The following is a 13,285-nucleotide window of genomic DNA, read 5'->3' as shown; positions in this document are numbered from 1 at the left end:
GCATGATGTTGATTATACAGAGAAGTGAAAGAAATGAAGTGGTGGTGTATGGTATATACTGTAGTATAGTATCCATATCTATGTCAAGGAGTAGGATTACCATATGGCTCCAGAAAAGAGAGGACTAATTGAGAAATCTGGGGTTTTACTTCCATTGCTGTTAATGGAAGTAAAACCCAGATGTCTCTAACTGTCCTTCTTCCTTCCATTGCTTTCAGTTGTATCAATCCATCCTCCTTTTTCTGGAGTCATATGGTGACCCTATCAAGGAGAGACATCTAGAATATGTGGCTAGGAAAACCTATATCAGATGCCACTTCTTATTTATGATTTTAGGAAAACATTAAAGACCGTCTGTTTGACATGTCTATTAGAGAATGACACGGTGGTTGTTACCCATGGCTAGCCGCAAGTAGCCGCGAGTAACCCGCCGAAATGGGGAAGAAAAAATAGTGGTCTCTGCGGGGACGGGGCAAGGCCATTCACCACCCTGTGGAGCGGTGAATGGACTTGTCTCCGCAGTGAGGCATTCAAGGATCGCAATGTCCCCACCCGCCCGATCGCAGCGTTCCGCCATCTCCCTCCCTCCACCTCACCTTTGATGTAGAGCAGGGCCAGCAAGATGGACAGGCACAAAATAAAAGCCTCCTTCCTTTTCCCCTGCTCTTACCGCCATGCTGCAGCTACTAAAGCTGACAGGAAGTCTTTCCGACGTCAATTCTGACGTCGGAGAGGACGTTCTGGGCCAGTCAATTGCTGCCTGGCTGGCCCAGAACGTCCTCTCCGACTTCAGAATTGACGTCGGAAAGACTTCCTGTCGGCTTTAGCAGCTGCAGCATGGCGGTAAGAGCAGGGGAAAAGGAAGGAGGCTTTTTTTTTTTTTTTTGAGCGGCAGGGAGGCAGCAGGCTGGCTTTGGCTAGGGAGGGAGGGACAGAGGTAGACAGGCAGGCAGACTTCGGGGGTGGGGTGGGACAAAGTGTGGAAGGCAGTGAGAGGGACATAGGAATGAGGCACTAGGGGCACTAAAGACAGGAAGGGGCACTAAGGATATGGGAAGGAGGCACTGGGAGCACTAAAGACATGGGAAGGAGGCACTGGGGGCACTAAAGACAGGAAGGGGCACTAAGGACATGAGAAGGAAAGAGGGAAGGAATAGAAAGGGACAATTCTTGGGCCTGAGTGCAGAAAAAAAGAAATGAAAGAAAGGATACACAGACAGAAGGAAACGTAACCAGAGACTCATGAAATCAATCACCAGACATCAAAGATAGGAAAAATGATTTTATTTTCAATTTAGTGATCAAAACGTGTCAGTTTTGAGAATTTATATTTGCTGTCTATATTTTGCACTATATTTGTCTATTTTTCTATAGTTACTGAGGTGACTGAGCTTGCGGAGATGGGGCGGAAATGGGGTTTTTAAATTTTAGTCCTAGTAGTTTGCCGGTCCACAAAATAATTCTTTTATTTCTGCCGGTCCACGGGTGTAAAAAGGTTGAAAAACACTGATGTAGAGTATGCCGGCTTTCTTTTTCGCCCAGCCGCACGCGTTCAAAAAGCCATGCATGCGCGGCTGCTTGAGTTGATCAATCTTCTCCTCTCCTTCAACTTCCTGTTTCCGGTTGCGTCAGAGGAGAATATTGAACAAATGAGCAGCCGCACATGCGCAGCTTTTTGAATGCATGCGGCTGGGCGAAAAAGAAAGCCGGCATACTCTACATCTAAGGTGAGGTGGAGGGAGGGAGATGGCAGAACGCTGCAATTGGCCGGGTGTCTGCTGTTTTTGTATCACTGCCTGCCTGCGCTCACGTTCCAGATCCTCCTGTTGCTCATTGTACTGCAGCATCTGCATGATTATGTGCTCAGGTGGGCATTTTTAGTGTGCACAATTGACCTGATTCGAGCTATAGATGAACATGGGGGACAAGTCATTGCAAGGGAGGACAAATCAATTGATTTATTTTATGTTCTGTTTTTACTACAGGTCAGAGGCACTGAAACAGATTCTCGGTGCAGTAGTAGTAGTGGCAGGACTCTCTTCTGTCTTCATGGTGTTTCACAGTACTGAGGCTTATATGGATGCTGCGGGGACGGTGACGGGGCGGTGAATGGGATGGCAGTGATGGTGACGGGGCGGTGAAGGGGATGGCGGTGACGGTGACGGTGATGGGGCGGTGAAGGGAATGGTGGTGATGGGGCGGTGAAGGGGACGGTGAGCCGGGGACGGGGCGGTGACGGGGACATATTTTTTCCCCGTGTCATTCTCTAATGTCTATATCCTAGTATTACAACTGTTTAACTCACTCTTGTTTCTTAACTGATGCATTTCAATTCTAACTGATTTTTAATTGATATATTCCAATTTTAATTGATCGTTTTATTATGTCATTTCAATTTTATTGATTGTATGTATTTTATCTTGTTGTGAACTGCTTCGAACCTTTTCTGGTATAGCGGTATATAAAAATAAATTATTATTATTAAAAGATGAAGGAAGGGGAGCAGCCTGCATGAGTACCCAGTAGTGATACAGTGTATGAAAAGCCTCATATGAAATGACATGAATTGATTGAGGTGTGTAGCATGAGGTACCAATAACATGTCCAGGGGAGGTCCTATATAAAACACTGTATTGTAGATGTCTTTTAGCAACCCCTCCCCCCAACCCTAGGGTTACCATATGGCTCCAGAAAAAGGAGGACGGATTGAGATATCTGGGTTTTACTTCCATTGAAAGCAATCCGTCCTCCTTTTTCTGGAGCCCTATGGTAACCCTACCCAACCCCACTGCAAGCATCTGTGTGACAAAACCAAGCAAAGCCGTTTTACAGAACATCGTATGTCAGAGATCCACAATGTTAGATCCTCTTTCACCCACCTCTAGCTCCAACAGGAACAGCTGATGCTAAATAAAGACCAGTTTAGGGAAATGGAAAGAGGGATATTTGTTAAATAGTCACTGATGAGGAAAGAACATTTCCTGCCTCCTCAATAAACAAACTGAATTTGGTTAAGACGGTTAGTAGAGGGCTGGAGGTGACCGTGAAGCAGACGCTGAAGAGTAGCCCAGGAGCCACAAGCAGCAGCTAAATCCATTGTAACAGGATCAATATACACAATGACCTAAGTGGGCCCAGACTGTTGCCTAAATAAGCTTGTTCTTGTATGTGATTAATACTGTCCTTTTGCTGAGGTTACAGCACATCCATTAGTAATGGCCCCTGGAAAGGGAATGTGCAGCATGTGTGTGTGTTTTTGGGGTTTGTTTGTTTTTTAAAAAAAAATATCTTTCTTCATTTTAAAGCCAAAAATAAGTGCAACATATTATACAGACATTTTATACTTTAACAGCACTTAAATTCTATCAAATTATATTTATGATAAAAACACATATCATCCCCCCTTTCCTACATATCCAACAATTGCACTCAAATTAAAAGTATCCCCACACCCTGGACACATGTGTGTTTATAATTATGCTACATGTATATTGCATGTCTAAATGGAGAGGATAATTTTCAAATTAAAATCTTTTTTTTTTTTTCATTCCCTCCTCTGCAGGGAAAGAGGGCAGAGGGTTTGTTCCAAAATATATGCAGATATTTTATTTTGAATTCCTCATAGATTGTTTAATCTATACTGTACACATTGCAAAAGATATGGTTTAAAACTCAACACTGTGGCATATTGAATTTTCAAAGGCAAAACCCCATAGGCAGTTTGTTGTGATCTTCTATACTGCTACTAATGACTGGGTAATCAATTCATGCGGTTTACATGAGCTTCTATGAAGGTGTTACGATGCATGAGCTTCAGTAATGGTGTTACTATACATGAGCTTTAGTACAGCTTTAGGGTGTTTCTACAATGATTATCCATACATGAGCTTCAGAAGTGTTTTATTGATTGGTTTTGGTGTGGTGTGTTTACTTTAAGAAATCAGGTTGCATGTTGTTGGGTACAAAGTATCCACTGACCTGCCAGCAGCATCCTACTCTGAAAATTACCCTTTGAATGTAACTACAGGACAAATTTTAAAACCTACTTGGGTTTTCTTTTGAAAAATTTCTGTGCCAGGCCAGCCATGGGAACAAGGCATAATTCGCAGCATGGACAATTGGTATCTGCTTTGAAATTGCCAAAAGTCCTGTATGTACAGCATCTCTCAATCTCACCAGCTCCTTCCCTGTCCAAGTTTATTTTCTATGTGATATAATATTTACCATCTTGGCAGTTTACATTTTCCCCCCCCACAAGGTAAATGTATAAATTTGAAGAGAATACATTCCTTCTTTACAAATTCAGCAACAGATCTTTATTCATAGCTGTTCAATCATACTTTCTACATTCAGGACATATACGAGGGGGTGCTGAAAAGTTCTCAGCCCTACCAACCAACTTCCTAAATTCTGAGTATTATTTTGCCACTGTGGCTGAAAAGAGTGTTATCTTATTTCATTAAGAAGTCCTTTTAAGGCGCGCTAACCGATTTAGAGCACGCTAACCGATTTAGCATGCACTGATCAATTTAGCGCGTGCTAAAGACTAGCGTGCGCTAAATGTTAAGGCACCCATAGAAGATAATGGGCGTTTTAGCATTGTGTGCACGCTAATCTTTAGTGAGCGCTAAATCAGTTAGCGCACCTTAGTAAAAGGACCCCTATGTGCCAATTTGCAGAAATGAAATTCTGTGTTCTGACATTGTTTCAGATCATTGATTGAACCATATCCACGTCATTCTCTTCTTGGTTGAGCTGAGAACTTTTCAGCACCTCCTCGTAGAGAGAGCATCTACTCCCATATTCCTCCTGCTGCATTCTTGGCCCATATTCCTCCTACTGCTGCTGTTGAGTTGCTGAGAACAATTTCTTGGTTCCCAGAAAAACTTAAGTAGACCCATGAATCAAACAAGTTCCTCAAGAGTGGGATATTAGTCCCTGCCCAAAGTCTTCCTCCAGGACCTTTTTAGTTATACCTGCTTCATTGCATGATGTCTCCCTGAGGGCTAAGGAATACCAGACTGCCTAAGCTAGGGGTAGGCCTCGTTGCCATACATAGAATATGGCCCTTTTTGTATTATTACCTGAGGAAGGGCTATATATTAAATACATTTAAAACATAAACCATTTAAACCACAGTGTACATGCATGCATTTCATAAGTGCACATTTATATGTGCTGGTAGGGTAGGTTTCTATGCTACTTTGTGTGTATACGTGGCTTTGGTAATGAGTCCCATAGAGATGTATATGATTTGCACACTTATGTATGAGATTGTACATGTGTTTACAAATTAAGTGATTCATACAAAATAGGAGAACAATAACTATTTGAGCACTCTCATTGAACTAATTCCATTAATAGCACCATATATTTATATATATATATATATATTCAAAAACAACAAAAATTATATTTAATATGTGTAATAATATAATAGTACACTCAGAACTCCTACCCACCAGTCAGACAAATAGACCAATGATCAAGGGACCCATCATCGCAGCACTGTTTTCCCTCTTATAGCATATCGACTAACGAACAGACCAAAATAACAATAATAACTTTATTTTTATATACTGCCAAACCGTAAACAGTTCTAAGCGGTTTACAAAGGAAGAGACTGTATACAAACAGCGACATTACAGAGAACTTTTGAATTTACATTGGCATGTTAAGTTTAGTCAGGTTTATCTGGAAGTGCATTGGAAGTACATCAGGTTGAAGTGGGGTCAGAGAAATTTGTCAAAAGATAGGTTTTTATTGACTTTCTAAACATTTGGTACGAAAGTGCATTTGAGATGAAGTTGGTTAAACATATGTTCCATTTGCCTGCTTGGAATGATAGTGTTCTTTCAAGGTATCTCTTGTAGGTGCAGCCCTTTAGGGATGGAAAAGCGAACAAGTAGGTACTGTGTGTATTAGTTGTGCCTGGGAATTCAAATTGGTGAGACAGTTAGATTGGGAATGAGCCTGTCAAGGTTTTGAAGCAAAGGCAAGCAAACTTAAAAATGATCCTTGCTCCCATGGCAGCCAGTGTAGTTTTTTTGTAATATAGTTTTTTTGTAACATGGTCTGATTACTTGGGGCCATAAATGAGATGGACTGCAGCATTTTGGACGACTGAGTCGTTTGATGGTTTTTTTGAGAGATCCCAAATATATAATATTGCAGTAGTCTAAAGTACTTAAGATCAGGGATTGAACCAGCAGTTGAAAGGAGAAGAAATCGAAGTATTGTTTAATGGTATGAAGTTTCCAAAGAGTGAGAAACAAACTCAGTTCATAAACAGCAATTGCAATAAATTAAAAAAGCCACTTATCTGTGAGTTGATGTGATAATATCTTTGTTCTCATCAATGGCGGGATACAAGTTGAAATTGCGCTGTATTCGTGGTGGTCACCAAAATTATTCGTGGTGGTCACCAAAATCAAAGTTCATTAAAAAATGTCATAAGTGAATGCTGTGCCCAAGAAAAGGATCTGGGTGTCATTGTAGACAATATGATGAAACCTTCCGCCCAATTTGTGGTGGTAGGCAAAAAAGCAAACAAGATGCTAGGAATTATTAAGAAAAGGATGGTTAACAAGACTAAGAATGTTATAATGCCTCTGTATCGCTCCATGATGTGACCTCACCTAGAGTACTGCATTCAATTCTGGTCTCCATATCTCAAGAAAGATATAGCGGCACTAGAAAAGGTTCAAAGAAGACCGACTAAGATGATAGAGGGCATGGAACTCCTCTTGTATGAGGAAAGACTAAAAAGGTTAGGGCTCTTCAGCTTGAAAAAGAGACAGATGAAGGCAGATATGGTTGAAGTCTACAAAATCCTGAGTGGAGTATGAGATGTATAACCTGGACATATTGGACTAACTTGTGTATGCTGGACATTACAGACACTTTAATATAAATCTTCCCACAGCCTTAAAAACAGCCTTCCTTTACAAGCTACCCAGATGGAACGGCCTGTACCTTGCTATCAGTGAACATATGTATCCTTTGAAATGCTAACCCTGCTGCCTTTTGCTACAAAGTTCTTGTCTCCATTCCCTGCTGGGAGGATACTTCTCCAAGGTTCTGTGGCCATTGTTCATTTGTGCTGAGCTGTTATCAGTGCTGTATGATATATGCAAGAAGAGTACTTAACATATGCAAGGCACCCTGAAAAGCCATAAAACACCTATAGCAAGCAACAACCCCTGCAGGATGAAGGGGGAGCAGAGACATGGGGGCCTAGTACCAAGACAGAACTTTTAAACCACAGGCTGGACATTTGCTGCCTGTCTCTGAAGCAAGCCATGGGAACCAGGCACGGCTGGGGTGCTGGAATGTCACCCTTGCAACTTTGTTTCAACTTCCTGCATAAGATTGTCTACAAAGACACCATCATGAAGATGTACAGTGTTGTAAAACCACAAATCAGGATCTGCAGGGTGATAAGGATTCCAGACATGGAGGAAGAAAGTGCATGAAGTGCCCTCTGTTTCTGCTTGGGCCTCCCTTCTGGGGGGGGGGGGGTGAGAGAGGCGTGGACTGGGGGGGAATAGTTAGGTATACATTTTTGTACCAATAGGGAGGTACATGACCAGAGTTCGGGGATGTGCTTTTTGGAACAAAGAAAGAATTTCTCTATATAAAAATCCATGCATCACAGGTAAAACCAGAGAGATTCACTTGTGTATGCCAGCGGGGATGTGCTAGCCCCCTGTTCAGCATATCAGTATAAGTTCTACTCTCCATTGCATATTCTGAACTGACAATATAATATTTCTTCTGCTATGTCTTTGCTGCTGTAATTTTGTAAGTTTTTATACTAACAATAAAAATATTGTCTGTTTTGGAAAATACAATGCTGTCTCGTAGTCATTCCAATGAGGTAAAATAAGTGGCATTACTTCAAGTAGAATGGGTACAAGTGGATCGATTTTTCACTTCATCAAAAATTACAAAGACTAGGGGACACTCAATTAAGTTACAGGGAAATACTTTCAAAACCAATAGGAGGAATTGCCAGAGGTTGTGGTAAGAGTGGATAGCGTCGCTGGTTTTAAGAAGGATTTGGACAATTCCTGGAGGAAAAGTCCATAGTCTTATTGAGAAAGACATGGGGGAAGCCACTGCTTGCCCTGGATCGGTAGCATGGAATGTTGCTACTGTTTGGGCATTGGCCAGGTACTAGTGACCTGGATTGGCCACCGAGAGAACAGGCTACTGGGCTTGATGGACCATTGATCTGACCCAGAAAGGCTGTTCTTATGTTCTCTATTATAGTAGAGCTCGTGATATGTCACCACCTTCATGTTGAAATTTAAACAGAACCACAAAATGCAACTGATGATCATGTTGTATCCAGTGATCAAAGGAGATTCCATTCTTTTAGTTCTTATTGTGCTGAGATGTTCTGCAATGCACATTTTAATCTATCTCAGAGTTTGTCCTATATAATACAGTCCACAAGGACAGATAATATAATACATTACTCCAACTGAAGTGCAATCAGTGTGTTGACGTAAATAAAACATCTGTTCACCACGTGGTTTTGTTTTTTTTTAAATGTATTGAGTTTCAATCGCGTAAACCCAAAAAGAACAGCTTTGGCATTTATAGTGGCCAGGGTTGCATTCCAATTCACGCTTCAGGGCCATCAATAATTCACCCAGATTCTTACTGCGAGTGAAAGCAAACGTAAAGGCATTCTGCAACGGATCATGTACTCCCAGTGCATGCCAATATTTTGTGATCAAAGTTCGTACCTGGTATGAATGCGAAGAGTAATAATATACTAGTGAGTTCTCTGCTGCTCTTCTGTTAACTCGATAATCACTTTGAAACCATTCTTTATGTGTATGCAAAGCGCTTTTATAAGCTCTTCTAATAACTAAATGACGATATCCCCTCTTGGCAAAACGATGTTGTAAACTATAAGCACGCTGCTTATAATCTCAAATAGTAAAGCATATTCTCTGTATTCATAAAAATTGGCCAGTGGGAATATTGTCTCTCAGTGCTTTAGGATGGTGTAATGCAGCGGTCTCAAACTCAAATCCTTTGCAGGGCCACATTTTGGATTTGTAGGTACTTGAAGGGCCTCAGAAAAAAATAGTTAATGTCTTATTAAAGAAATGACAATTTTGCATAAGATAAAACTCTTTATAATTTATAGATCTTTCCTTTTGGCTAGGTCTTAATAATAATATTGTAATTTATAGCTAAAGAGAGATATGATCAAGAAACTGTTTTATTTTACTTTTGTGATTATCATAAACATGCCGAGGGCTTCAAAATAGTACCTGGTGGGCCACATGTGGCCCCCGGGCCACGAGTTTGAGACCACTGGTGCAATGTAACAAAGAGTTACGATCTGTACTTTTGCTATATAAATCTGTAGAAAAAACAAATTCTGCAAAATAATGTATCACTATATCTAAAAAATGAATATGCGCTTGATTGGGTGTGTAATAAGGGTCCTTCATCTGAATAGCAGCTGAATTCCAAGCCAGAGGCAGGGTCAAAATCCCAGGAGGTGTCTGATCTGAGGTTCTGTATCCATCATTTTCAGGAATGGGCTTTCTGCCAGCAAGTATCGCCTACCTCATTGGCACCAACCTTTTTGGGGTTCTGGCTCACAAAATGGGCAGGTAAGTGTATCTGAGTGCCCCCCTCCTCCTGTTACCAAATGTGCACAATAGAATAATAGCAGGGATAGCACCCTTCCTGGTTGTGGGAAGAGAAAGCTTCCTAACAATTCATTTTTTAGGATCAATTTCTGACTCCAAAAATGGAAGTCTTTAGATCTACAATAATATTGAAAAAAAAGAGGCGGGGGGGGGGGGGAGTAATAGTACCATACAAACAGAACAAAAAGCTCCCACCAGAAATGTTTAGAACTACCAAATATTCCAGCTGCCAGAGCAGTGCTGCTTTCATAGCAAAATGAAAGAAAAAGCCTCAGTTATATAGGTGGGGGTAACCTTCACCACCATCCATCCATCATAGGCACAGAGTGGGACACAGAGGATTTGCACATTGAACTGTTATGGTGCTATTTGCACAAGGATGGCCCTGAGGTAGTAGCATCTAGGCTACGAAATGATCGTAGGCTGGCTTGTGACAGATAACTTCCCCCCCTCTTCCTTGCCTCCTCCTCGGACCTTGACTTACGTCAGACTCTCGACTCCTCCAATCCTGTCAGCCACCAAATGGCTTAACAAAATGGATCACCCTATCCAACTAATCACCCCTTCTTCGTTACCTCCCTTACTAAATGCCTCTGCTCTGCTTTATCGAACTCCGCAGTATATATCACCGCCGTATGTAACACTACTGTATGAACTCCGCTGTATATATGCAACTTACAGCAAATGTAACTTCTCTGCAATTGTAACATAGGCATAATCAAGAAGGGTATTACAACAAGGACGGTAGAAGTTATCCTGCCATTGTATCGGGCGATGGTGCGCCCGCATCTGGAATACTGCGTCCAATATTGGTCGCCGTACCTTAAGAAGGATATGGTGTTACTCGAGAGGGTTCAGAGGAGAGCGACACGTTTGATAAAAGGGATGGAAAACCTCTTATACGCTGAGAGATTGGAGAAACTGGGTCTCTTTTCCCTGGAGAAGAGGAGACTTAGAGGGGATAAGATAGAGACATAAGATCATGAAGGGCATAGAGAGAGTAGAGAAGGACAGATTCTTCAAACTTTCAGAAAATAAAAAAAACAAGAGGACATTCGGAAAAGTTGAAAGGGGACAGATTCAAAACGAATGCTAGGAAGTTCTTCTTTACCCAACGTGTGGTGGATACCTGGAATGCACTTCCAGAGGACGTTATAGGGCAGAGTACAGTACTTGGGTTTAAGAAAGGATTGGACAATTTCCTGCTGGAAAAGGGGATGGAAGGGTATAGATAGAGGTTTACTGCACAGGTCCTGGACCTGTTGGGCCGCCGCGTGAGCGGACTGCTGGGCATGATGGACCTCAGGTCTGACCCAGCGGAGGCATTGCTTATGTTCTTATGTTCTTATGTAACCGACCAGAAAAAGAACTTCACCGTAAATGTAGCGTCGCCGAAAATGTAAATGTAGCTATGCCAAAAAAAAAAAAAAAAAGTGTAACTTCGCTGTAATGTACAGTCTCTTCATCTGTTAACCGCATAGAACTTCCATGGTAATGCGGTATACAAAAATAAAGTTATTATTATTATTATAACTTCATGTGCTGCTTTTTTGTGCGCAGATTAGAAACGCTTTGTTTTGAAACTAAACGTAAATATATTTTGCATAAATATATATAGCGATGAAAGTTTTCTTCTGCCTATGATGAATGGATGGTGGTGAGAGTTACCCCACCTATATAACTGAGGCTTTTTCTTTCGTTTTGCTATGAAAGCAGCACTGCTCTGGCAGCTGGTGTGTTTGGTAGTTCTAAACATTTCTGGTGGGAGTTTTTTGTTCTGTTTGTGGGGTCCTTAGATCTGCGCATTTCTTGCAGGATCTTTTAGTTCTGGGCAGTCTTCAAAGTTTCTTCTCTAATACCATGCAGTAATCTATAATTTAGGGCTCTGGATTAGTTGCGTGGATTTCTTTCATTTTTTGGCTCACAAATTTGGGCATCATTTGCTAAACCTAGTCAGTCTACCTCACAAGATGGCCAGAGCCCCACCCTCCACTCTGTGCAGTCTAACATTACTTTATAATTGAACATTGGCATCACAACCAGGGCAATCAGGTATTTGTCACCATGCTTATCACATACAGGCCGTTATATATGATGCCAGAATGTCACTCTACCAATGCCAGTAGTCCGAATAATGGTTTTATTATAATGACTTCGGTACTGTCACATTCATTATCAACACATGGTTAAACCAACAATCCCAAAACCATATTGCTAATTAACATTTCATTCTCTAATTTCATCCTTAAGATGTCTTCCCCTCCCCCATAGAGATATGCAGCACCTGCGCTCATAGCATAAGAACATAACATAAGAACGTAGGAGTTGCCCTACTGGGACAAACCGAAGGTCCATCAAGCCTAGTATCCTGTTTCCAACAGTGGCCAATCCAGAAGGACCTGGCAAGATCCCAGAATAGTGAAACATATTTTAAGCTGCTTATCCTAGGAATAAATGTGATATAAAATACACATACTTTATCCTGACCCATATTTGCCATTTTTGGGATGGACAATAGAAGTGTGCCTGATGCTGGATTTACTGACAAACTATCCAACTACTGTAGTTGCAGTTGAAACCCATTCCAGCCCATCCGAATCTCTTTGTCATTTTCAAGTTGTTCACAGTACCTCACTGCCAGCAGCTCAGTGGCAGTTTCTGAATAGCCAGTGGCATTCCAAGAGGGGGGCAGGGGGATGCTTGTGGCCTACCCTGTCGGGACCTTCCCTCTGCCGCATCACTGATGGCATCACTGATGACTTGGCAGAGAGAAGCCCTGGTGGAGCAGTCCGCAAACAGTCCTTTTACAGCGTTGCGTTTAACGGACAGCCACCACCACTGCTGCTGCTGTGGGAAGCTCAAAGGTATGTCAAATCTCATGGTGGGGGGTGGGGTTGGTCAGGAGGTGCTGCATAGGGGGAGGGGAGGGAGGGATGGAAAGCTGCTATACAGGGGGAAGGGACTAAGGGAGGGATGGAAAGGTGTTGCACATGTGGGGAGATAGAAGAGAGGAAAAATTGTTGGACATGGGGTGGAGGAGAAGTTCTTATGCAACAAAGAGGTAAAAAGAGGTGAGAGGGAGAAATCCTGCATATAGTGGAGAAAAAAGAGGAGATGCCAAAGCATGGAGGGGAAGGGATAGGGAGAGATAGAAGAGAAGGAGAGAAGAGAGATGCTAGGGCATGGGAAGGGGAGGGAAGGGAAGGGAAGGATACAGATGCCAGGCCATAGGGAAGGGAGGGGAAGGAAGGAGAGGAGATGCCAGAGTATGGATGGGGAAGGGATAGGGAGAGATAGAAGAGAAGGAGAGAAGAGAGATGCTAGGGCATGGGAAGGGGAGGGAAGGGAAGGGAAGGATACAGATGCCAGGCCATAGGGAAGGGAGGGGAAGGAAGGAGAGGAGATGCCAGAGTATGGATGGGGAGGGAGAGATGAAAGGGAAGGAGAGGAGAGAGATGCCAGGGCATGGGGGAGGGAAGGGAAGGAGATTGAAATGCCAGACCATCCGGAAGGAAGGAAGGGAGGAAAAAGAAGGAAAGGATACACCAGGGCATGGAGTGAGAGTGAGAAATGGAAGTAGGAGAGAGATCCCAGGGCATGGGGGA

General features: G+C 42.3%; 1 protein-coding gene across 1 annotated transcript in view; it reads left to right on the top strand.

The window, feature by feature from the left end:
• Nucleotides 1-13,285, top strand: part of SLC18A1 (solute carrier family 18 member A1) — a 72,169-nt gene that overhangs the window by 45,535 nt on the left and 13,349 nt on the right. Inside the window, 1 exon segment of the mRNA XM_033949487.1 lies at nucleotides 9,563-9,641. Within this exon segment, the coding sequence (XP_033805378.1) occupies nucleotides 9,563-9,641 (79 nt within the window).

The sequence above is a fragment of the Geotrypetes seraphini genome, chromosome 6 (assembly GCF_902459505.1).
Source record: "Geotrypetes seraphini chromosome 6, aGeoSer1.1, whole genome shotgun sequence".
Classification (NCBI taxonomy): Eukaryota; Metazoa; Chordata; class Amphibia; order Gymnophiona; family Dermophiidae; genus Geotrypetes; species Geotrypetes seraphini.
Note: the sequence above shows the minus strand (reverse complement) of the source record. Positions and strands in the feature narration are given on the sequence as shown.